General features: G+C 39.3%; 1 protein-coding gene across 2 annotated transcripts; it reads right to left on the bottom strand.

The window, feature by feature from the left end:
• Positions 1-1,109: 1,109 nt before the first annotated feature.
• On the bottom strand, positions 1,110-26,916 carry LOC106539195 (uncharacterized). 2 transcript variants are annotated; one of them, XM_087720190.1, is made up of 6 exons: positions 26,729-26,916; positions 6,591-6,708; positions 4,587-4,646; positions 3,633-3,794; positions 2,582-2,677; positions 1,110-1,442 (listed from the first exon to the last, which is right to left on the bottom strand). In XM_087720190.1, exons 1-6 carry the CDS (start codon positions 26,890-26,892, stop codon positions 1,338-1,340), a joined length of 705 nt encoding a protein of 234 aa, XP_087576316.1. In that variant the 5' UTR covers positions 26,893-26,916; the 3' UTR covers positions 1,110-1,337. The 2 variants fall into 2 exon arrangements, with proteins under 2 accessions (XP_087576316.1, XP_087576314.1); XM_087720188.1 differs by having other exon boundaries at positions 2,593-2,677.
• Between the last annotated feature and the right edge of the window lie 583 nt (positions 26,917-27,499).

Raw genomic sequence — 27,499 nt, 5'->3', positions numbered from 1 at the left:
TATATCCAGGCTAATATGTGTGCAAAATCTAACTGTTAAAGGCTTTCTTGTTTGGTACAAATTTACTGAACACAAGTACTATCTTATGTAAATGCATTTCAGAGAAGTCCAGGAAGACAGCTTTTCACACAATTCGTGTGTGAAACAATTTCATCAACAAGATCCAGTGTGTCCACATTTTGTGAATTTTCATCACTCACCTTTAAAGTTTTCTTGTGTGCAAACTGTATTTTGTTAGAGACGCATGAGCATTTCAATGAATAGTCTGGATAATTTTGCCTTGCCTTGTTCATTTTTCATTCTTTGTATTTATGTGACAAATTCTGTATTTCTATGATAAATTGAAAACTGCTTAATAAACAAAAATGTACTTGAAATTATAATATTATAAATATAAATAATGTATTCTATATTTTTAAAGGTTGTCCCTGTCAAAGATGTGCTGAAATTGTAGAAACGCTGATAGGAATAAATCAACAGCTGTATTGACAATCTTTCCCCCAGATGGAAACCACAAAAATATTGATACTTGTGTGTGAATTCAAGAGCAATTTAAAAGAATTAAATAGCACATTTTTACACATTTACTGATTCCCTCTTCTGGGTATTCCATTACCACACTGGAGTGAAAAAATATATGTATTAAAAACACTTAGGGGCAGAGAGGTGCTTCTTCCATTGGTTTTTGGGAAGAATACATTTATACAAAATATTTATACAAAGAGTAAAACACTATTAATATTCTTATTAATGGTGGTTTGGTTGGTAATAGCAAAATACTGGAAATATCTAAAAAGGACACTGAAGAAAAATGATATGACACACTTACTTCTTTGATGGAAAAATTAATATGTAATTTCTTCTTAGTTGAAGAAAAAACAGATTTTTTCTGTGGTATGATTTTTTTAAGCTCTCTAGTAATGAAAACAATAATCAACCACCAAGATGATCTTATGAGAATAAGGAAGCTATAAATGTGCTGTAAATGTATTGTATGCTGATATTAAAAATGTCATTGCTTTGCAAGGCATTAAAATGTTATGATCTGAATTTGTAAGGTGCATAAAAAACAGAAACCAAATGCACACAGGTATGATTGAAACAAAGAAGTCAGTCAAGAATTTATGAATATTACTGTTCCAGAAATTCTTCTGCACATGATTCAAGGTTCCTTTACAAAAGACTTCACTTATCCATATAAGAAAGCTTTGTGCCTTCGCCTTCTTTCAATTCCCCAGTCAAGCAAGCCTTTACAGCTGCTTCACTGTCCAGTTTGCAGATCAGAACAGGAATGGATCCATGACTCGAAGAAACTATATTTATGGCAGTTTGTAGTTTCAAGGACACTCCTCCAGTAGTGTCATGTGGTAGTGCAGATGTGAGCACAGTTGGCTCCATAGTTCTTTCAGGACCAATAACAATGGAATCCACCAGCCTAGCACCTGTTCAAAAACAAACAAAGGACTTGGAATGCAACATACAAAAGCCAGTCCTAAAATATAAACACACTAGCATGGAAACAACTAATTTTGAAAGTTTACAAAAAATCATTTCCACTGCTAGATTTCAAAGAGAAACATAATGGTTAAGATTGTGTTAAATATAACAAAATAGTGTAACCATGTTTTGCTGTCCTGTTCCCCTGTACCCTTTGTGTTGGAGGCACTGCTTAAGGAGCTTTTGGGTTGAAAGGATTAGCTGGTGACATCACCATTTCCCAGACAAGCCCATGGGTTATGACCCTGTCAAAAACAGGAGTGAATGACAGGAGGTCACACCCCACCCAGCAGCACTTGCGTCTCAAATGCGAGCTTGCTAACTTCCAACCCAGCATCTAACCACATAAGTCACATGCTCCTATCACTATCTGTCGCTACCTCCTTAATTAAAGGATGTATTTTACGTGACTACAGTGCAAGTCCAAGAAGAAAGGAAGAAAGAAAGAAAGAAAGATAGATAGATAGATAGATGATAGATAGATCTATCTATCTATCTATCTATCTATCTCTCGCTCTCTATCTCTCTATCTCTCTATCTCTATCTCTCTATCTCTCTATCTCTCTATCTCTCTATCTCTCTATCTCTCTATCTATGGAACTGCTGACAGTTAATTATATATTTACTTTACTGATTTTGGTCTTTGGCTATAAATCTCTTCTCAGCCTTTTGACCAAAATCAAATGTACTGAACAGTACAGTAAAATCTCCCATGCCAAATCTGAAGTACCCTTTCCATTCTGAATCGGAATAGCTGTGCATCCCTAGCTCATACCAAATCCTGGCCTATAAGGAGGACCTATGCATTTTGTTTGCTACTCCTAAATCTGCAATGTTTTATAATGTTATGCCTGTATAGATGATAGCAGCTGGAATATGACCTATTATATATGCAGTTTTCGTATTTTCATTTTTTACAAAATAGTAAGATAATGATGTAATCTTACAATTCTTTTCAAAGCTACCTCTTGGAAAAAGCATGAGGAAACCCCAAGTTATATCACATCATATAAATACTTTAAAATGTTTCATGCCAATTTTGATATTACCCATTATTCCTCTAGTACTGACAACTTCAGCTTACTTGTTCTGTACCTGGGGTATCAGGGGGACAACTGTAAATTCCATTCACATCTGTGAGAAACACAACCCGCCTAGGAGAGAATGTCTTAGCTAAAACCTATAACAGAAAAATAAATAAACAACTTTATACTAAGGCAAATCACTGGTCCGCTAACTTTCAAATTCTCTTGTGATTGACTAGCATCAGCTGTCTAAGTCTTCTTAGAATGATCTTCCACAAACTGATCTATTAACATGAGGAGCCAGAGAAGTCACTGAAAGCCACAATGCCTGAAAATACAAGGAATAATTTGAGGGAGACTTGTCTGCTTCAGAACCATAGGATGATTTCATTGTACCCAAGACTTCACACTATTTGAGATTGCGATGTTTTTTCATTTAAAATGGATGTACATTTTGTCATTCAGATGTTACATGCAAGAAAACTTACTTTTTTTCAAACAAAACACAACGGAACTGCTGTTATCTGCACATGGTTGATGACATTAAGGGTGTGTCTTCATTTGTACACAGCTCTGCATTTCTTCAGGCTACTTGATACATTGGTATATATTTTACCCAATTAAGAACATGACCATATCTGTATTTCTATTTTTTTAATCAATCTCAATTTCAATTAACTGCAGACTGCAAACAACTTCATCTTAGTAATATTAAAGTTCAAAAAGTTCAAAGTTTAATAAATTTATATGCCGCCCAATCCCGGAGGATTAATTAAAAGAAAAAACAGTCTGAAATAATCAGATATATCTGCAGCAGTGATGGGATTCCATTTTTTTTATTACCGGTTCTATGGGCGGGGGGAGGGGAGCTTGCTGGGCATGGCAGGAGTAGGACACTGCAAACAGAGAATAGATGAGGGCAGAGCAAGTCAGAGGTAGTATTTACCAGTTCTCCGAACTACTCAAAATTTCTGCTACTGGTTCTCCAGAACTCGTCAGAACCTGCTGAATAACATGTCTGATGTGCAGCATATGAATTCAAAGAGTAGAGCTCAAATTTCTTGTAAGTATCCTGGTGAATGTACAAGTCAAGTCATTCCCATATCTCACCTCAATAACTGTATCTCCAGATAAGATACAACAGTGTTGCTCCAAGTCCAGGGTACAATCCCCATGTAATACAGGAACATAACCGGCATCTACAACCTTCTTCACAGCATCAATACCAGCCTCAACAACATTCTTGTTTGTTGTTTGCCAGGTTCCAAAAGGCTGGAGAAAAATAGCAAACACATAATTCTGTTACTGTTATTAATCAGAAGGAATTACTATTTCTGAAATAAGAATGATCTGAAAATTAAGGCATTTTGATTCTGGTTATGTTTTATATTCAGGAAATGACTTTGCCTTTTTACATGGATATACAGTAGCATTATTTCTTAATCTGTATATGTGCCAGTTACAGTGGCAACATGAAAGACAACTATTAGATATGTTGGTATTATACAAAAGTATTTAAATATATTTCTCAAATTAAAATACAGGTAAGAAACTGCCAACAAGAATCAGTTTGGTGAAGTGGTTAAAGAACCAGGCTTGAAATCAGGAGACTGAGTTCTAGTTCTGCCTTACAAAGAAAACCACCTGGGTGACTTTGGCCAGTGGTTTTCTCTCAGCTCTAAGGAGGAGGCAATAGCAAACCACTTCTGAAATCTTGCCAAGAAAACTGCACAGACTTGTCTAGGTAGTCACCAGGAGTCAACACTGACTCAACTGCAGCAACAAAAACAACAGAAACTATCATAATTGATGAATATATTATATGAAGCAATAAACTTCAACAATTTACTTAGGGCAGAAAATTCAGGTTTTTACAGGATAAAGAAAATTTTCCAAAAAATACTTTCAAGGCAGATTCTCTTGATAATTCCTTCATCATACTGTTTTGAGTATGAAGATGCCCTCATACTCGAACAGTAATGAAATTAACATTATCTAACCTAGGCAAATCATCAAAATCTATCTCCTTCCAAAAAAGACAAACAAAAATTATAGGCCCCTTACCGAAATCCCCACTGCTGGAACTCCAACACTAATCAATTGTTCTGTCACCAAATGGTTCAACTGTAAATAAATAAATAAAAGAGTGAGTCTCAAAATCCTGGAGCTTTCCTGCCTCAATTTCCTCTTCTTAAATTTCCATATTAGTTCAATAATATTACTTCTTAGATAATGAAAGGAGTAATAGACTCAGGATGACCCAGTATAAGCACAAAAAACCAACCAGATAATTAGATAAGGCATGGAGACTTTTACAGAGACTGCATAGAGAGTATCTTAAGCATCAGATCATATAATTTTGCAAACAGCGTTGCTTCTAAGTGTTCTCATGAATGGCGATACAATAAACCATCCTGATAACCATTTAAAGCATATATTGTGGTTGTGTTGGTAACGCAAGAGAATACTCATTTTTCAATGGAAGGTGATAGCATCAGTCAGTGGCACACATTCAAAGGTGGTCTGATATGGCTTTAAAATCCAGTTTTATTATAATCTGCTCCAATTTACTAGTTGACAATTGATTTATAATGGAGTGGTCCAGAATATACATTTCATGACTCTCCTTAAGTCACAGCGGGCTGTGAGCATCTTCATTATCTTTCAGAACCACTTTGAAAATAAGTTAGGGATGTTCCTCATGACCTGAAGTATCTGAGCTTAGAAATTTTAAATGTACAGCTTTATCCTTCCTTCCTTCCTTCCTTCCCTTCCTTCTTTCCTTCGTATAATTCTGCTTTCAAAAAATAACATCACTGGAGGGCAGATAAGATGCCTCGCATGGCTAGATAGCTGCCAAGCAAATCCTATCCTCTCTGTTTAGCACCTGAGTTGTTATACTGGGTATCAAAACACTAAATTGTTCCTCTCTTACAATTTTAACATGTCTCCAGATCCAATATCATCTGGCTCTCCTCCTGCCACCCTGTTGATGGAATAAAGGAATATCTGGTGGATTTGCTTCCTCTGCGAGAATGAGAGTTGATATCTCTCTTTTTCTAGCCTCCATCCTCAGGCTGTTTGCTGGAGACCTGCCCTATACAAGGGTTCAGATTTCTAGCTGGTCAATCAAGTATTTTCAACTGGACTTCTTTCTTACTGACATGGAGGGGAAGGGGAATTCTTTTAGGCAGCCATTGGGTTGCAACACTTGTCTAGTCCATTGTGGGTGTGGCTTTCTCCGCTGCCATATTATGTGAATCATTGTTCATTTTCCCTGTCCGCTGCTTTTGGAGAACTGGTTGGGCTATTCTTTTGATGTTCCTTCCCCAGTCTCCTTGATCAATCTTCCAGCTCTCACAAACGCAGTCTTCTACATCAGTGGTTCCACAGCTATCAAGAGGTCCTTTAGAATGGTGGAGGATCACTGATCATCTTCTCAGCTTCTTATTCTCAGCTTCCAAAGTAGACCTGATGAAAGGGCTCTGTTTTCTCTAAAGGATAAGACGAAACAAAGATTTCTTTCACGGGCAGGAAGAAACCGTAAATGATCCCTATAATTAGAAAAGAGAAACTTAAGCTTTTTCTGTCAGCTACCTTCCCAGTGGCAAGTTGTAATGTTTCCTAGTTTTGAACCAGAAATTAAAGTATGATTCATGAAACTATTAGAATTCTCACAGAATTCTCATCTTCTTATGTTCATTATCGCTGGTATTGGTAGAAAATGAGTGGGTGGTGGGGCCTCCATGATCTCTTTACCATTTTATCACGGGGTGGAAAAGCCCTATTTATAATGAGAAAAATCTGTTCTATAGTAAAGCAATCAGCATGTATACCAAATGCAGACATGTATTTCAAGACACATATTTTGCATTGATTTCATATATCTGTGAAACTATATATCATTTAAGCATCTCCACATGCTCTCAATTCATCCAACTGTCAGACTTCAGTGCATCTCATATAAGGAACCCAGCAAGGACTACAGCACAATTCAGGAATGAACATGTGATCTGAGAACATTTGCAAGACATTCAATGATGTTGTTGAATATTGCTTGGTGGATACCTTGGTGACCGAAAGCCTGGTCAAACACAGCCCTTGTCTCAAATTATCACTTGCAGCTGATTTTCCTGATGTCCCCAAGGCAATACCATATTCTCTTGCCTGGAAATGCCCAAAAGACCTGGAATGGCAAAAGAGAGTGATTTATATGTTTGGTTCTCAGCAAGCAGTTTAAAAAAGCAGTATTTGCCCACTGATCTTCACATCCAAAGACAAAGGCTATAAAAGACAGGTTTTCACTAGTTGCTTATGATTTCTTTTAATTGCTTTGCTATAATTGCAAAGTATTAATAAGTGGTGCCTCAATTCACATGATCGGCTACTTGTAGAATTTGGCTGTTATCATGCTGTAAAAGAAAAAAAGACTACATTCCTCTATTTTAAGTTACTATTTTTCAAAAGAGCATAAATGGAAAGCTCTTAAACTATCACTTATCTGTTATTTTATCTGTTACAAATCTACTGTCAGTAAAAACACTGTTCTGAGCATATCAGACAAACCCTTTATTCAAAATATTCAACTCCTCACTAATATTTTCCTCCTCAAAGAAAGCTATCTTTTTCCACTGAAAGGAGGAAAGGGGAAGTTTTGTGGAAGATGACTTTGAGATGAGACAGCTGTTTTCCAACTACATCTGATGTCCATCCTGTTACAACAGCTACAACAAACAAACGTCAGGAAAGCATATTTTGTGCCTGGTATGTCACATCTATTTTAGCCCCAAGAATGAATGAATACTTAACTGCTTAAGTTATAAAGTACATCACAATATGATGCACAGCATGAGGTTAATTTGTTTTTTTACAATGAAAGCCAAGAACTTCCAAAATGGGAGAAGAGGGATTATAACCAGAACAAACAGATCCACCAAGCAAAGCCCTGGGACCAGCAATCTCTCTTTGCCTTTTTCACTGAGGAGTTTGTATGCTCTGCTAAACTTTCAGAACTCACCTGGTCAGAACTCTTTCAGTAGTTATTTTAAAGTGTGATTGTTTTTATGTATTTATTGTTTTTAATTAAGTGTTCTATGCTGCCCAGACTCACTTTCATGTGAGATGGGCAGCCCTGAGGGAGAGAAAGGGATAGGAGAGGATCAATGGGGCCAGCCTGAAGGAGAGAAGGGGATAAAGTAGGAGAGGTCTCTATGGGGCAAGCTTGAGGGAGAGAAGGGGATAGGAGAGAATCAATGGGCCAGCCTGAGGGAGAGAAGGGGATAGAAGAGGCTTCTGTGGGGCAAACCTGAGGGAGAGAAGGGGAGAGGAGAGGCCAATTGTAACTACTCATTAATTTTCAAGTTGTAAGTGTTGATTTATCAAGCCCGGTCACATAGTTTCATAGCAGAGCATGGGTATTCAGCTACTACATACACAAAAAAGCAGCAGCAGTTGTGAGCAGAGAAAGCATATACCTATTATTTCATAGATGGGGTATAATAACCAGTTTTTTTCAACATTCACTTCTGAAGGTTTCTCTGCCTCCTTCTCTTTTGTTTGCCTTGTCCAGGGAAATAGAGTTAAATCAGTATTGTTTTCCTCTCATTTCTATGTCTCCTTTGAACTTTAAAATGACTTTCCGTGCATCTTTTCTTCATCCATTTTCCTTGATCAAAAAACTGCTAGTAGCAATACATGCCCAGTATGTCAATCATGCTGATGTCAATGCATGCTTACTTTGAAATAAACTCACTTCTCTAACAAGATATATTAAAAAATACTGCTTGAGATGTCGGAAAATCTGGCATCCCTCTGAGTAATTAATACCGGATTAAATCAGGCTGACAAATGATGGGTGCTGCTTTTGTGACAGCCTTGAGGTGGGGGAGGGGATTTTTGAAACACAATCATTCAAACCAAAATCAGGATTATTAGAAATTTACAGAACTGTCAAGCATTCGTACCACTGCATGACTTCTGTGTGCAGCTAAATGAAACTGATGTAAATTCCAAAACAGCTTATTGCAGAAATATGACAGAAGTCAAAGCAGCTAAAAGAAGCCTGTAAACTAAATCCATGTAAAAATCTAGTTTTGCTTCACTTTCAGACAAGCTCAAGAAATAATTTTAAAAATGAGAAATGGGAGTATATCAGATACAGCTTCTATTATTTATCACCATGGAATTTACAAACTGTAATTACAACAAAGGAACGTAACTTTTACAAATATAAAATGACTATATCTTAAGTGGACGAACTGTATATTCTCAAGTCATTTTATCTTGTCGTTATTTCTCTTGCGGCTGTGAATAGGTGATGCAGGGATGGGCTGCTGAGGGTTCGCATGGGTTCGGATGATCCTCTAGCTAGGATTCTGCCCATTTCAGTGAACCCCCAAATGCCACCGCAGGTTGGCCCCTTCTGCCCCTCCCAGGAATCTCTACGTGGCCCATTTATCATGTCAGGTAAATGCAGGGGCTGCACGGAAGTTCAGGGAGGGGGGGGAAACAGGCCTACCAGAGGTTCCAGAAATCCAGAAACAAGCTTGTTTTCGGCCTCCAGAGCCTGGGTGAAGCAGTTTTCGCTCTCCCGGAAGCTCAAGCCAGGGAGGGTAAAAAGGGGACCTACCAGAGATTCCAGAAACAGGCTTGTTTCCGGCCTCTAGAAAGCTTTTGAAGCCCAGTGGAAGCAGTTTTCATCTTCCCGGAGGCTCGAGGAAAGCCTCTGGAGCTGGGGAGGATGAAAAACATCCCCCCCATGTGGTGTAGGAGGCCGACTAGGCCACACCCACCATGGCCACACCCACCTAGCAACGAGGCAGCGAACCCGTTGCTACAATTTTTGAAGCCCACCCCTGAGGTGATGTATGTCTTCTCAACCTGCTGTCCATTCAATTATAGATGGGGGATTCTGAAATCTTTATTTTATTTTTTTATGATTGTTTTTACCGGACTGGGAACTTTAAATTGCACTATGGTTTTTGAAAGAAAGAAAGGACTGTCCTAACAAATAAGACATATGGTTATGTTATTACTCATGATTAATGTATGTGTGTGTCACAGCACACCAGAAATGATTGCTAACAAAATCTTTAGAAAAGAAACATTCTGAATTTATTTAAGGAATAATTTTCTGCATGGAGTAAAAATCACCATGTTTTAGGTTCAGGAATGGAATAAATTCTGGCAATCCATATATCAACTTTAATTGGAGGTGGGGGAGCCGCTTCCCACTATGAAGAAGAAAGTCACAACATAAATATGCTTAATTCAATAACAAAGAAATGTGTGTGGTATGTTGTTATTGAAATGACAGCTCTTAAGAATTGGAGTCTATTGCCCCAACTGTCCTCTGGAGAGTTGGGAGAACCCACCAAAGCAGTTTGAAAGGGACAGAAAAGACAGTTGAGTTGCCCAAATGGAAATGGTGATTTTTCACCTAATGATGTAGGCCAGAGGTCTTCAAACTTGGCAACGTTTAGATTTGGGGACTTCAACTTCCAGAATTCTTAGCCAGCTATGTTGGCTGGAGAATTCTGGGAATTGAAGTCCATAAGTCTTAAAGTTGCCAAGTTTGGGGACCCCTGATGTAGGCTTTTTTCTTAGTTTACTATTCCAGGGGTGTCAAACTGGTGGCCCGCAAGCCGAGTGTATCACACACAGAACACACACACCCCAGTTTCACAAATGGGGAAAACGTCGTGAAATGTCATGTGACAGCAACGTGACACACAAGTTTGACACCCATGTTCTATTCAATTGTATCTGGTTCACAGAGACCAGATTTAATGTAATCAGCAATGCAAAGTAGAAATAGGTGGTCCATGCTGAACAGAGTCACCATTCTAGCTATTTTGGGTCTCTAACCACTACTAACTGACCCTGTCTTCTAATATTTGAAAAAGAATGCAGTAAGGAGAGTCAATGAAGGCTAAAAACGCTACTTGTCCAAAATGGGACTAAAATCATCCACCTGTTATGAAGGACCAGCCAAGTCTTAGGTCAGACTACCATAAATATTCCCTCACCACGAGGGCCTCCTCATTTTCAAGCATGTTTTATGCCTCCATTATGTGCTACTTGATCCTCTGTTAATGCCACAATTACAAAAAGGCCATGGAGACATGTACTTGATTGCTTGCCAATGGAATAAACACTTTTACTGCAGCAGGAAACGGCTGAAAAGATTTAAGTTTCCCATTTGCTTACCTGCCAAGCAGGTCTTTCTAAGCCATCAGATGAATGAAATATTAACCACAAGGACCCACTGCTAGCAACATAACATTCTAGCCTCAATTAAAAGAAAGCAGATAATGTAATTGATTAACACCTCCTCACGCACAAACATATGCATTATGGCAACAAGTGCAACACTGTCTGGTTTAATTCTCTGTGTATTTGTTTATTTCAAAGATCTGTCTGGCCGCCCATCTTAAAACATAACTCTGGGTGGTTCACAATAGTAATAAAATCTCAAACTATAAGATCAAAACAAGAATTTAAAAAGAAACATTTCACTTTTTACTTTGCTTTTCTGTGGGAATGACACTTGTAAATGATCTGCTTGAATATATAGGCAAAAAAACTTTAAAATGGTTCTGTGGCAAGAGATTTAAGCAGCTTAGATAAGTGATTGTAGTAATGTAACCAGAGGCTAATTCTCTATTTGAAGAACCGTCAGAACAAGCTGTAATGATGAAGTGCCATTTGCACAATTCAATTTGGGTGGGCATCTTAATAAATGAAATGTAGAAAATCTCCAAGACAAAGCATATAATCCCAGGTTAATAAAAACTCAATAAAACCAATTCTGGGAGGGAGGAAGGAACAACTAGTACATGGGTGTTAAACTTGCCGTGTCACATTGCCATCACGTGACGTTTTGCAATGTTTTTCCCATTCACAGAGCTGGGGTGAATGTGGCCTGCACATGTTGCATCTGGCCTGTGGGCTGCCACTTTGACACCCCTGAACTAGTATGACACATGAGAGAAATAAGAATTATTCCTGCAAAGGAATAATAATAAATTATTCCTTATTTTGTTCAGCGTGTCTCCTGTTGATTCAATCAGAGAATTTTATATCTCACAACATTATATTTCAAACATGGCTAAAATAATAAACTTTTAAGCTAATAGTTCAAATAAAAACAAAGTAAACAAATAAAAAAAGAAGTATAGAAAAATACAAAATGGTTCCCCCATGTTTACTCCCAGGGCCTCATTTAGCACCTAATATCCTTGTTTTCACAGCTCTTGTTTTATAGGGTTGTCAAGGCTATTTTTTCCTCATCTTTACTGTATTTGATTTGTGATGTTTAATGATGAGAGTCTGGGTGAGATAGTCAGAAAGAATGGCTCACAGTTTCTATTTCATGGTGTTTGTTTAGCTTGTGCCATGGCTTAAAGGAAAGGATAGTGGGATCCTGAAGTTGCCTCAATTGCTGATTAAACCTGGTCAATGTTTTCTCTCTACAGTGAAATGTGACATATTTCTAGTTTAATGACTCTAATTGTATTAAATTAGTATTTTTATAAAGTTACATTCTATGCAAACTGTTGTCTTTTTTGGTCAGGAAAACCCTTCCCTTCTTCTAATATATAATATACATTTTATTTTCCATTTTCATAACATACAATCACATGTATACTATTACATAGCTAGTATCCTATTGTATTGCGTGGCATTTACATCAATTCCTCTTGTCATCAACACCCAAAAGGATAAAAACTCATTATTAGCTCTTCTGCTCTCCATACACCTCTTTCTTCTACCTCTCTCCTACCTCCTTTCTTCCCTCCAGCATCCTTTCCTACTCTACTTCCCCTTCCTTTCTCCTTCTCCTCTCTCTATCTTCCACACCTCCTTATCCTCCTCATCTTCCCCCCTTACCCTCTCCTATCCCTCTCTTCCCAGCTTTCTTCTCCCTCCTGTTTCCCACTCTTCCTCTCCTTGGTGTATTTCTGCTTCTGATGGTGCATGCAGCCATCTTACTTTCAAGGGGAATTTATTCAGGAATGGCCTGCTTTCTAAATTACTCTGCATTCCAATTCTACTAAAATATTTGGAGGGGAAAGAAAGCTCAACAGAAAAAGCAGGGTTATGAACTGAACCAGCACAAAGAATTCCAGAATCCAAAGGGAGCAGAAGAGCTTGAGAGGAAATCCCCAAGCAGAGTTTGTTTACCAAAATATACAATTTTAGCAGAGAAAGCTGAAGCTTCCAAAACACCTAGACTATATTTTCAGGAGTTTTGGGTCTGCAGAAATCACTGTTATTCCCTATATTGAGTCAGAAGAATAACTAAGGATCTTTAGAAGCAAATGTTTCTAAAAGGAAAAAAAGGCCAAAGTAACAAAATGGTCTATTGAAAGCAGGGCATGTTCAACAGTCAGAGAGATGGCTCTTCTAACACCTTTCAATTAAATACCTAAAGGCTGAACCACATGCTTCAGGGACAGGGATAGTGAGTGAGTACTCAAAGCTATGTCCCTGAATTGCTAGAAGTTAGAACAAAGCATAATTAAGAACAGTAATTGATACGTTTTAAATGAGGATAGGGAATTTTCAAAGTGGCATAAAAATTGACTAACACATATGATGATATGGTGAAACACAAAGCAGACACAAAAAGAGGAGGTAAACATAAATGCAATGTACAAGAAGACCAATTTGAAACAAGCCCTGATTTCATATCCAAGGCTGGTCATCATTTTTAAAGTGGAGAGGATATTTGTTTCAGACTATTTTTAAGTAACAGATGTTATGAGATCACCACACATCCCAAAAGGAGAGGCAGGATGGCTATCCGTGTGCTGCTCTGAAAGGTTAGGATGGTATGAAAAAGGCACAAAGAGAGGTCAGCAAGCTGAGGGGGTATTTGTAGATAGCTCCATGTGCTACTACTACCATATGCAGGCACGTCCCATGACAACACTGCCACTGAGTCTATAGAATTTCTGTCACATAACTAGCCCTCTATATTGGTTCTCAGACTTCATTCCTTCTCGCCAGTCCTAAGAAGAGCAGCCCACCGAGTTTACGCTATCCAGTGAGAAAAGGATATGGGAATGACAAGACTCCTTCCATAATGTCACTATGCATGCATACAGATCAGTAACAAAAGTTTCCTTTTAACGCTCTAAATGGATCTGAACCAACTGGCTAGTTAGATTAAACAGTAAAATCTAGAGTACCGTAGTTGGTTGTTGTCATAAATTCTACAAAATCAACAATTCTATGTGTGATCTATTTGTATATATAAAATTGTGTGTGTGTGTGTGTGTGTGTGTGTGTAGAGAGGGGGGGGGGGGAGAATGATACTACAAATATGATTGTTTCCTTGAGCAGCTCCATATCATGATGTGATCCACCTGGCATCCTCATTAGCAACTAGATACACCAGAAACCAAAGTGAAGAGGAGACACATGAGCTAATGACAGATCCCAATGTGTGTTTCCAGATTCACAAATCTCTGTGGTATCCTTAGCTGGCAGATAAGCCTAGGTATTTGTCTTAGAAACATGCTTCTCAGTTAGGGCATCATATAGAGAGAATCTTTGAACTTTACTGATATGCAAGGCAACTGACAAGAGTTTTGTATTTGAAGAGAATTACTACACGAGAAAATCTTTGTTTTTTTAAAAAAAATAAAAAGACGAAAGAAATCAGCATCTGTGATAACATGGTTTCCCAATAATAAAGTAGCACCCTCACCATGTTGGATCCTAGCAATTAGCATAAATACAATGAGCCCGTTATCTTTTTTATGGGGGATATTTGCCCTGGACCCCATGCAAAGAAGAGACACTATCCAAAGCATTTCATAATTTTAATTTTATATTTGAAATGACCAAATGGATAAATGCTTTTATTCAGAATGTTCTCCCCATACCTTCTTATTTATGTATGGAGCCACTGATTTCAATGGACAAAGAACAACAAAAGAAAAATGCCTTAGGGTAGGTTGCAGTAGGAAGGGAAGATGATGGCTTACATCCGTGATGGCAAACCTATGGCACTCATGCCAGAGGTGGCATGCAAAGCCATCTCTGTGAGCATGCATGCCATCGCCAGCTGCTCTTCTGCTTTCACGCCGGCCTGCTGGTCTTTGCGTGTGTCAGAGTGCTGGAAACCCAAAGATCAGCTGGCTGCTACACATGCAAGCGCCAGAAACCCAAAGACCAGTCAGCTGGCCGGTATGCTGGACTTTGGGTTTCTGGTATTCTGGGGCACGTGCATGCGCACATTCTGATTTGGGCATTCAGTACTGAAAAGGTTCGCCATCACTCGCTTAGATATTTCAACATCAGGGCTACCAGAAAAGATCTGATTTTGCTTGTGCCAACTACTTCAGGAGAATAAGATTCTACTAATGTCTGAATACTGAAAAAGTACTCAGAAATGGGAAGAAGAATCAGATTTCTAGAATCATTAGTTTTATAGCATTTCCATCATATATATTATCTCAAAACTACACATTCACAAGTCAAAAGTCTGTTCCAACTGAGGAGACATTCATTTCTTTTGAAACAAGACTTACAGAAATAGGAAAACTAGACAAGTGTAGTTTTCTAACTCTCCATGATAACACACAAATAATAAGTCAATTACCCTTGTGAAAATATCTGCAAAGGATGACAGTATATGCAGTGGTTCTTTACCCCCTGCACAAATTGCTTGTGGAAAAAATACATAAAATGCAATTATATGACATACACATTTCTATTATTAGATCAGGAATGGATTACAGCTGAAGTGGGAAACCTATAGCCCTTCAGATGTAGATGACTAATATCTTCCATCAGCTCCAGCCAACTTCATCAATGATATGGAGGGTTATGATTCTACTTTGATGAATTAGACATTTCTAAGGAAATGCAGGAGTGAACTTAGGCCTTTTATTTGTTATATTTACACCCTTTCCTTCAGGTGCTCAAGGTGGCATACACAGCATTCATGTCTCTCTCCCCCCAGCCCCCATAATAATCTTGAGAGATAGGTTGGACTGAGTGACCGGTGCAAAATCATGCCATGAGCCAACATGGATAAAAATAGAGTCAAACTTGAGCCTTCAACATCTTAACACCACATCACACAAGGGGCAGGAAGCAGATGACAAAGAATACTTAAGTCCTGAAAAAACTGGGAATATTGCCTGCTATTCTTGTCTTCAGTTACTGTATGATAGCAACATTCCAATATCTGCCACAAAGAAGTCGGAGTCAACCTATTCTCCCAAAAACCTAAAGGCAGGACAAGAAGCAATGAATGGAAACTAATCAAAGAGAAGAGCAACCTAGAATGAAGGAGAAATTTCCTGACTGTTAGAACAATTAATCAATGGAATGATTTGCCACCAGAAGTTCTGGGTGCTCCAACACTGGAGGTTTTTAAGAAGAGACCAGACGACCATTTGTCTGAAATGGTATAGGACAGTGATGGCGAATCTTTTTTGGCTTGCAAGCTAAAAGCAGGGGGAGCGCAGGGGGGTCATGCATAGGCATGCCACACCCATTATGTTTCTCAGCGCTCCTGCCATTTCTGGCATGCTTTTTTCACCCTCCCCAGGCTCCGGAGGCTTTATAGGAGCCTGGGGAGGGCAAAAACAGCCTTCCCACCCCAACAGAGACCGTCTGGAGGCGTCAGGAGCTTCCCTGAAGCCTCTGGAGCACGAAAAACCAGCCCTACAGGCAAACCGGAAGTTCGGGAATGGACTTCCGGTTTGCTCGTAGAGACGGTTTTAGCCCTCCAGATCCTTGAAGCCTCCGGAGGGCGAAAAATGGCCTCAAAAGAGGGCCAAAGTCAGCTGGCCACTGTGCGCATGCACGCTGGTCAGCTGACAGGGCAAGCCTCGTGTGCCCTGACAAATGGCTCCGCTTGCCACCTGTGGCACGCGTGCCATAGGTTCGCCATCACAGGTTTAGGATTTCCTGCCTAAGCAGGAGATTCAACTAGAAGACCTCCAAGGTCCCTTCCAACTCTGTTATTCTGTACTGTTCTATTCTATTCTGTTCTGTTTTACTCTAATCTATTCTGTTAGAAAATTCTGATTAACATTGATTGATTTACCTATGCCCGTGATGATGAACCTATGATATTTGTGCTAGAGGTGGCATGCAGAGCTCTCTCTGTTGGCACACGTGCCGTCGCCCCAGGTCAGACCTGGATGGCATTTCTTTTGTGAGTGTCTGTTTCCCTGCAAACGATGAAGCAGAAGCTCACGAAAGTAAAATATCTTACCTCTTGCCGCGCTGCCAGTATTGGGATGCCCTACCTTCTGCCGGCCAGCTAGTCTTTGGGTCTCTGCCACACATGTATGCATGCATGTCCACGCATGCACATGCATGTCTAAAGTCAAAAGGGAAACTCAATCAAAAGCACCAGCAATGAAAATAACCACAACTGAGAAGGGCTAGTTGAACTTCACAAACTTGATATAGCAATAGCAATAGCAGTAGACTTATATACCGCTTCATAGGGCTTTCAGCCCTCTCTAAGCAGTTTACAGAGAGTCAGCATATTGCCCCCAACAATCTGGGTCCTCATTTTACCCACCTCGGAAGGATGGAAGGCTGAGTCAACCCTGAGCCGGTGGGATTTGAACCGCTGAACTGCTGATCTAGCAGTAGCCTGCAGTGCTGCATTTAACCACTGCGCCACCTTGGCTATCTTCACTAAGGTTCTGAAAAAAGGCAATCTTGCCTTGATTTTAGAATTCAAATTATAATTTCTTCTCTAGACAAACAGTCATATAAGCTAACATGAGAACCCATGACAAGTCATTGAGCAAACTTTAGATTGTCATATGTGCACCATATGGAGGCTGCAAATTCCAGAGGACTACTGGATCATAGAGTTTACTGCATTTTTTGGCTTTTATTATGAATAAATTAAATAATATTAAGAATATTAATAAATATTATTTATAGAATCATTATATGATTATATCATTACTAAGGATATGGAATAAGAAGAAATATTAAAGAATTAAGGAATATTTGTGAATAACAAAATGCTCATAAAAGTTCAAATTAATATACATCACACACACAAAAATAGGATGAATACTTCTATAAGATTTTTCTACCACTTAGTGGTTGGCTGGATTTTTGCAGCTCATATTGGGTAGACCTAGGTAGCATAGTCTAGTGTTGGCAAACCTTTTTGGCACCAAGTGCCAAACGGGAGTATGCGCACATGCTGGAAATCAGAAGAGCAGCCACCCAGTGTGCATGCGCGCCCAGACCAGTTGCTCTTCCAGTTTCTGGCACGCATGCATGCGCGAAGACCAGCTGGCCAGTGCACATATGCACCGTAGAAGCTGGAAGAGCAACCTCCTGGCAAGCGCATGCATACCTTTGTATTTAAGTTTTAAATGCTGGTCCTAACATCGAGTTGGGGGAACAGGGCATTTTCCAGAATAGGTTCACACATAGTACAGAGGCGGATATTTTGTTTTGTTAGCAAACCCACAAATGGCTGAGTTTGTACATCACACTAGGTAAAAGTCACTGTTTACAAACTTTAATGGCTAAGTTTATACAACTAAATCAATCTCAAGAAAAACATGACACAAGAGGAAGTCAGTTTTTGACTCACTGTACCAATTGCACACTATGCAGTTAGAAATAGCCCATTACTTTGGTTCTGAAAACTTCTGAAACGCAGTAATGGAAAAATCTTGACGCCTGCTTATGAGGCACGTTCTGAGAGTTGAGCTAAGCCCTTCTGCATCAAAGCACATTTCTCTCAAGAGCTAACATGCTAGAAATCTTCTTGTTGGCTCCAGTTCAGCACCTTAAATGCTTCTATTCCAAGTGCTGATCTACCTGCTAAATAGTAACCCTTGGTGTAATCCAATCACAGCGGGCAATGCTGTGCTGATTCCTTGCCATCGGCATCCCACTCATTACAGACTTTGCCATCTGGCTTTCTTCTTTCCAAAGCTAATCCATGCCAATCAGCAGCAAATGAGAAACAGCAGTATAGCGGGCAGAAAGCTGGTGAGAGTGGAAACATCAAGCTGATATTGTATGCAAACAACAGGAAAAGCAACTTGCTGGGAAAAAAAACCTCCAGTTTTGTTCTTCTCCAGGTTTAGCAGCTGCTACTTATATTTGGACCACAGCTACCAGAATCTACTGCCAGTGTAGCTGGTAAATTCTAGATGCTGTAGTTCCTACATACCTTTTAAAGCGTGCACCAGTGGTGGGTTTCAAAAATTGTTCGAACCTACTCTGTGGGTGTGGCCTCCTTTGTGGGAGTGGCTTGCCGCCCATGTGACCGGATATGAAGATGCCGACACTTGTCAGAACCACCTTAAATTACCTCACACACAACACTGGCATGCATAAGAATATGATGTGAACTTGTTTTTTAAAAGGCATCTTTGGTTTGCGTTAAAACAACTTCAACACACGCAATGTTGTTGCACCACAAACGCAGTAGTCATCCTTACCTTTCACAGAGGCACTGAGTTTTATAAATATGAGCATGATAGTGTAGAATAACCATATCCAAGGACCTGTGGTGGGTTTCAAAAAAATTTGGAACCTCTTCTGTAGGTGTGGCCTGTTTTCCGGGTCCACTGGTGGAACGAACCGGTTCCACCGAATAGGTGCGAACTGGTAGGAACCCACCTCTGGCGTGCACATATTAAAGCATGTGATTTGGGGCCACTGTACAATCTGGATCAATCAGAGAGTTGTGGTCAACTTCAAATCACCTTAATACAGTACCCCTTCTGTTCTGAGCCAGGCTTCCTAAAAAACCTTAAAAAGAAGCAGAGTCTTGTTCTGGCAAAACCCCTTTTATTTACATGACTGTGAATTCCTTTTATTCATAGTCAGCAAGGTTTATCAAACAGTCTTTTCGAGGAATATTTATCAACAAGAACCTTATCATGTTTGGAGAGCTGCCAGATAACTAGTTTCCAAAGGCAGGGCAAAGCAAAACTTGGCACAGGTCTCTTATAGTCACAAATAGAACTTTCCACTCTTGAACCAACTGAATGAATGAATGGTTTCCTGCAAAAGCCAATCACCTCCAAGGTGTGGCTTTACTCATAAGTCGCCCTGCTTTCTTAATTGTTCTTGTCTTCTGGCAGCTCTGCGCACACTGGGAACAGGCTCCAGCTGTTCCTCTGCCTTACTGCTGTCTTGCTCCCTCTCTGCCTCCAACGCAGAGCCCTCGTCTAAGCTGTCCTCAGCCCCTAGGACTGGCCCATGTTCCTCCCCAATCTCCTCACTGTCCAATTCTGCTGCCAGCTCCGTTGGATGCCAGCGTACTACACTTTCAGACCTTCCAGGCAACTATTCTGCTTCAATAATTCCATGAGTGATAATCAGAAAACTCCCAGAATCAAAAAGGAGTAAACAGAATCTACCCAACTTTTACAAAGTTTTAATCACCTTCCTATCACACTATGCCATTACTGCTTAGCTTGTATTTTATTCATGCTTATCTGGGAATAAAACCCACTGAACTACTGACATGTTTAAGGACTGTATCGTCTGTGGTTTCCTTTGGGTCTTTAGCCCTATTCATGCAGCCAGAGAACTGAACATCTGAACATGTCTATTAAGCTCCAATGCCCAGTGATTCTAACTGCCCTGCAGAATTTGCATGTTTAAAGCAAACATGTACAGAAGGAAAACCATGTCTGGCTATATGCACACTGAATCATGCAGAGTGCAGAAGTCTGCAATATGAGGATCCTGGGTCTTATAAAACAGTTTTACTAGGGTGACTGATGGCAAGGGAAGGAGTAGAGAAGTTATCTGAATTTCTCCCTAGCAAGTACTCTGGGTTCGTAATGGCTGAGCAGGGTTTTGGATGGTTATGTACCATCAAATCATTTTCAACTCTTATCAACCATTTTTCTTTGCTGATCTGTGCCTAACTTGTTCCTTCAGGTCTTCCAATGCTGCCCTCATCACTACTCCCACTGAATCTATCCACTAGCTGGTGGTTGTTGCGCTACCCTAGCAGTAGTAGCTAGTGTAGGAATTAAGAACTGTCTCCTTTAAGAAACTACCTCATGGGAAATATAGGCAGAGACTGCCTTATGGGAAATGTAGTTCCATGACATGTGATCACATCTCTGTTTATGATTGGCCACTGGGGCATCTTGCCCACATACAAAGTTTATAGCAGGGCAGTTTAAATGCTTTTGTGAACCTGAGTAGTATTATCTATCTCTCCGCTCAACACGGGAATGAAATCATCATCTTTTTACACTACGTGATGAGACAGATCATGGAAAGTCAGAAGTATCTTAACACTGAACTGTAAGTTTTGCTATTAAAAATGTCTGATAATAAACTTGATCTGAAAGAGATTCCTAAGCGTGGAGTTAGGCCCCAGCAAGCCTACAACGCTTGAGGCAGAACAGTTTCTTCCATCTTTCCGCTGAAATAACAGCAATGTATTTTATCAAAGGTGACAACTACTGCCACCTGCTGGAAATGAAACTTCACTCTTATTAAAATAAACGAAGTATCTTTAAGTCAATACTCTGACATGATGGAGGCTGTCTATAAAAGATCATGTCATAATAAGCAAGAAAAAGCTGGATATTGGATAACTAATGAACATAATAATTTCTGTGGGAAATCTTATCCATACGCCCATTCCTTAAGTTAGCAAAGATACGAAATCATTCCAGAAAATTTCAGATTTTAAACTAGCAATTTCAGACTTCATAATTATATTTCTCCCTATTAAAAAGATTTATAAATTTACCTAAGAACAAGGCAAAACATGAACAGTTGATAATATATTCCTGAATCTCAGCATGGGTAATAGTTATTTCTTCATATTCATAAGCTTGGGACTTCAGAAAGGCAAGAAAGAAAGAAGCTAAAAGGTTATTTTATGGATCAAATACCTCTTCTGAAAGACGCTTTCAAGACTTGAATACTAAATAAGGCTATTTATTTAGTCCTGAATAAAAAGGTTAGGCTTCATCTTGTATTTAATTATATGTGTAGCATTTCAAGAAATGTGTTATACGTAAGTGGCTTTTCATACACTGACTCACTCAGACAGCAAAACTCTGCACTATCAGGGTCCTGCTCACATCATTTTTTCCCCTCCCCTAGGAAAGAAGATGATTTTATTAGGGTGACTGTTGGCAAGGAAGGAAGGAAGGAAGGAAGGAAGGAAGGAAGGAAGGAAGGAAGGAAGGAAGGAAGGAACAAACGAACGAACAAATGAAGGAAATTATCTGAATTTCTCACATAGCAAGTAATCAAGGTTCATAATGCTTGGCAAGGCTTTTGATGATTATGTGACATCAAGTCACTGTCAACTCTTAGCAACCACATAGGTATATTTTCTTAACCCAATATAATTATGCACCAAAGATAAAACAAGCATAAGTGGCAATGTCAATAACAAAATTGTCAAATGATAAGGTGAAGAAAACAATGCATAACATGTCCTTGAACTGTACAAGGGCCAGAGGAATAGAGATAGGTAGATGTTGTTGCATGATATTTCCCATAACCACTTCCTACTTCCCATTGTCCATGCCACTTAGGGCTATATGGTATTAACATTCAGTAACATCCCTATCTGATCCTTCAAAAAAAAAGTTGCCTATTTCCCAAGTCTGGAAATTGCCATCCACCAATCTTACCAGAGTTCAGTTTTAGTCTCTTGACCAAGTCTTGCAGGATGTCAGAAAGGTATTTATTTGAAGATATGCAATGATTCTCAATTAATTTCAGAGTATTTTCTACTGTCAAGGAACATCTTAGACCTTGGATAAACAAATTGGTCTTACTTCTTGATCAGGTTTGATCAAGATGATCTGGATGAGAGAAATAATCAATTTACTTCATCAAAGCGATTTCATAAATATATTTCCTTCAAATAAATACATTTAGGGACAACCTATAAAAAACTTCATTTTTTCTGTTCGGTTTTATTGGCCAATATCCCTGTTTCACTTAGTTTAAATTTATTGTCCCAAGTCCTGATCTAAATCTGTCTAAACTTCTGTAGTTTCAGATCTAACTGAGAAATAGAGTTGAATACCATCAAAATCCTTGTTATGATCCCACTCAACTCAAGCTTGGAATGACTACTTCAATTTGACACCAACACCATCTCTTCTCACTTTCCATCTCAATTGATTCTGGGATTACAGGGCATAATTGCAGTCTGCACTTTCTATAAAGGTCTCAAATTAATTCTTTCTTTTATTTCAGGAGCTTTGCTGACATTAATCCTGTGCCATAAAATAAGGAACAAAATACCAGATAATCCACCACTTTGTGTGGTTTATTCAAGAAGTAAATTTCAATAGGAGGAAACTCAAGGCCAGTAAACAAACAGATCATGTGCTAAATATAACTTAAAATAGCAATAGCAATAGCAATAGCAGTAGACTTATATACCGCTTCATAGGCCTTTCAGGCCTCTCTAAGCGGTTTACAGAGAGTCAGCATATTGCCCCCAACAATCTGGGTCCTCATTTTACCCACCTCGGAAGGATGGAAGGCTGAGTCAACCCTGAGCCGGTGAGATTTGAACCGCTGACCTGCTGATCTAGCAGTAGCCTGCAGTGCTGCATTTAACCACTGCGCCACCTTGGCCACCTGAAGCATCCATTTATTTCATTTATTTAGTTGCAATACCACACAATAACAAGCAGACTGCACTTATCATTTGATAGGATTATACATTTTAAGAATGTTAATTAACATATTTTTCTATTTTCACTACCACGCCAGGATAAAAAGACAAGGAGTCATCATTTTTAACTTTAGCGACTCAGAAAATAAAAATATTTTGAGACGTATCAGAGAAAAATCAATTCTGCAAAGGAATATTTAAAAAAAAGTTGCTAAACTACAGTTGAAAACATATATTAGGGATCTTAAATTTCTGGCCCACAGGTGCCCTGTCATCTTTTGCAGCCCACAGGTAACCAACAGGAGAGTGAGGCATAGATGTTGGCCAGCCCCTCTGTACAGTGTTCATGAACACACATTATGAATCCTCCCTTGGGTTAGTCATTAACATGAAGCTCCGTTCTTAGGCATTGCAGCCTAAAAGGCAACTACCATGCATCAAGGTGCAATCACAGCCGCCACTGTCAAAACAATTGTCTGTCAACTCCAAACTTGGACAGTGAAAATACCTCACTGCAGCCTTACCTTTGCCTGTTCTATACAGGTTTATAGCTGTATATTTATCCCCTAAATCCATAGCAAGAAGAAACACAGCAGAGTCACTGGTGCAGTGCCAACTCTGACCCCATATGTGACATCTTAATGCACGGTGAGGAGTGTAACCATCTGGGCATGGAACTGACTCTTGTGGGCGTTAGAGTCATTGTGCCTGACAAAACCTTCATACTGTTGCCTAATTTCCAGCAGTCTTTCTCCTGCTGTTTCAGTAATACCTGAGTGACTTTCCTCCTCCTTTTTTCCATTGGTTGCCCAGATTTTTAGAACTCTGAAGGTGCACCTGATATGCCAAAGGAAAATATGGCAACAAAGAGGCATCTCAATTCTCTATGCAATTGCCTCCTAAAGAAATATCTCTCTCAGGAAATATCCACAAAATATTCCACTATGAGATACTTGAAAGACCAAAACCAAGGAGCTTTCACTCAATTCTTTATTTGTCATTATAAATATTTGCTTTCACTTCAAACACATAGTAAATGAGTTTATTAAATAAATAGGGAATCAGTAATTAGGAGGATGTGGATAAAATATTGCATATGTTTATATATAAAATATACCTTATTTCATATATAAAATTAGAGCTGCTGAGTTTAGTCACTGGAAGCAGTTCATGCCCCTTGCAGCAATTTACTGGCAAGAAAACAAAACTTCCAGCCACAGAGAGTCACATGAGAAATTGTATTATTAAATGCTTGGATCTTGATTACGGTTATTTGATAAGACTGGACCAATTCAAAAATGAAGTCTTCAGTTTTGTTTATTAATTTTAAATTAATGATTAAATATTAGTATATCAATTTTCCCCATTAATTGTAATGAGAAACTATCCAACAGCAATTGTTTTTTCTAATATGATAATATTGCATACATCAATACAGCTGGCTAGATAATCCAGCTTTGATTGTTTTGTTTGAAATGCTATCCATGCCCTGCCCTGTGATTACTGATTTAGGATTTATGGGTTTAAAACTCTGGGTTTTTATTTCTGTATACCGCCCAGTATCACTATGTGTCAGTTGGGTGGCCATATAAATTGTTTAATAAGCATCTTCTCTGAATGTCTATGGAGATTCTCAGTTATCCAAGTCATGGTTGTCCCAAAGGTGCTTTTTCAAAAGGCAACTGGACTTTCTGGTTTTTCTTTGAAGACTCTTGAAAAAGCACCTTTGGGACATCTTCTCTGAATCAAACCCTTTGTGGGTTCTTCAATAAACCAGGGTTAATCAAACTATGACTTAAAATAGTCTGTAAACCTAATTAATGTATCCAACAGGAGCTATTTAGTATTTAGTATTTATTGGGATTTATAGGCCGCCCTTTTCCCTGAGGGGACTCAGGGCGGCTTACATTCGTAGGGAAAGGGGAAGTGCAATATAAAACAAGAACAGTATGTGACTAAAATAAACAGTAAAAAAAACACAACTTTCATTCAGCATTCAACACTCGGGCGGGGTGAATTAAATGAATTCAGCTATAAATGAATGAATGAATGAATGAATGAATGAATGAATGAATGAATGAATGAATGAGCTGGAAGGGACCTTGGAGATCTTCTAGTCCAGACCCCTGCTCAAGCAGGATAACCTATACTATTTCAGATAAGTGATTATCTAGACCACAGGTGTAAAATTCGCCACGTCAGGTTGATGTCACTTGACATATCGCAACATTTTCCCCTTCACAGAGCTGAGGTAGGCGTGGCCTGCATGTGATGCATCCGGCCCACAGGCCACCAGTTTGACACACCTGGTCTAGACTCTTCTTAAAAATATCCAGTGATGGGAGTGGCCACAATTTCTGGAGGCAAGCTGTTCCACTGATTAATTGTCCTCATTGTTAGGAAGTTTCTCCTTAATTCCAGGTTGTTTCTCTCTTTGATTAGTTTCCAACCATTATTTCTTGTCCTGTCCTCTGGTGCTTTAGATAATAATCTGACCCAGTTCTTTGTGTCTGTCCCTCAAGTACTGGAATGCTGCTCTTATGTCACCCCAAATTCTTCTTTCTTTAGACTAGCCAAACCCAAATCCTGCAGCTGTTCTTCATATGCTTTAGTCTCCAGGCCTTTGATCATCTTAGTTGCTCTTCTATGAACTTTTTCCAAAGTCTCAACATCTTTTTTGTAGTATGATGACCAAAATTGGTTACAGTATTCCAGGTCTGGTCTTATTAGGGTTTTATAAAGCAGTACTAATAATGCACCTGATCTTGATTCTATACCTGTTTATACAACCCAGGATTGTATTCTATTCCCACATAAAATTATTCCATACATTTCTTGGGTGTCAATTCATAGAGCACGTTGAGGACTTATTTATAAGAAAATGTGCATAGATTTGCAGAGATAGTCTCTTACATTTGTTTCTTAACTTCGTTTTCTATTTTCTGAACTCTGTATAATCCAGATTCTCCCTTTATTTTCTACTGTTTGACCCTTCAAAATCACAAGACTTGCTGGATTATGCAAAACCATGCAACTAATAAACTACAAAAGGTTTTCTTTAAAAAAAAATCGTTGTCATTTTTCTTTTACAGATACGGTTTATTATTTTCTCAAATCATGATGCCAGTACACGCTGCTGCGTGTACGATTCTAGGCACTTCAACCACAAAAACCCATTAAAACGCAGTTAAAATGCATCTTCTTGGTGAAATCCCAGGAACAAGATTCATTGGGAAAACTGGGAACTTCCTTCCAAATAAAAATACGCATGGCTGCGTTACAGGATGTATTTGTTGCCCGTGCAAATTTAAACATAGTGCAATCACCCTCTCAAGTCAGAGGGACTCGCTCCGCGGTCTTCCTTAACTTTGTACCCCTCCAGGAGTGTGTGACTTCCTTTCATTGGCATTAATTAATTAACCTCCTTTCATTAATTAAATTGTTTCGGAAAGGTGGGAGTTGAAGTCCAATTTATCCCGAGGCGCCAGAAGGAACCGATGACGCCCATTTGGCACCTTGGCTGAAAGGCAGAACCCTTCCGCTACTTCGCATGCGTTCCTACCCTGCGCCGTGCACGATGATGCATCGTCTCTCTCCAGCCTCCCAGAGCTTCGAAACAAGAACAGCCGCCCTCCGCAAGGACTCCGTTTTCAGCGTCTCCAACTGGTTTTTCTGCGTCAATGCACTACCTCCTAGTTTCAGAATGCAATCCACTTCAGCAGCCATTGTGCCCACACTTGCCGGCTCGCAATTTCCCAGCTGTCTTTGCTGACGCCACATCCGGCCAATGCCACTGTACCAATTTCAAGTTAGCCCGTCGGTGGCAGCGAAGGCAATCGAGTGAAATTGAGGAGAATTTGAAAAATAACTACTGATTGCAACATCGAACAATTTATTGCTTTTTTTTGAGGGGGGGGGATATGCGAGTATTTTTGTTTCAACTTTTCTTCCCGAATACTCAGAATGCTGCTCTTTCCACCTTTTAATCAAACTCTCGAGACAGGTTAAGACGAGTTGATTCCTGCTGAAGTAGAACTGCAGATATTCAGACACTATTTTATGAATTTTGTTTTCACAACTGGAACCAGGTTGATGTGCATTTAGATGATTAATCGACAAGGGGGGGAAATGGCCTTAGGCAATGCAATGCATTTGCGAACATTAGTCTCCTTTTACTCCCCCACCCCACCCCCCAAATTGCTGTACAATGTAAATCAGACGGGGGTCAGAAAATCCATGGGCGATGATTATGTGCCAACATAGTGGCTTCATAGATAGAAAGGATGGCTTCATGCTCACAGAAACGGCTTATAGTGGGAAAAACATTTTAGAA

The sequence above is a fragment of the Thamnophis sirtalis genome, unplaced genomic scaffold (genome assembly GCF_051295495.1).
Source record: "Thamnophis sirtalis isolate CommonGarterSnake01/CBP01778 unplaced genomic scaffold, rThaSir2_p1.2 scaffold_7, whole genome shotgun sequence".
NCBI classification, from domain to species: domain Eukaryota; kingdom Metazoa; phylum Chordata; class Lepidosauria; order Squamata; family Natricidae; genus Thamnophis; species Thamnophis sirtalis.
Note: the sequence above shows the minus strand (reverse complement) of the source record. Positions and strands in the feature narration are given on the sequence as shown.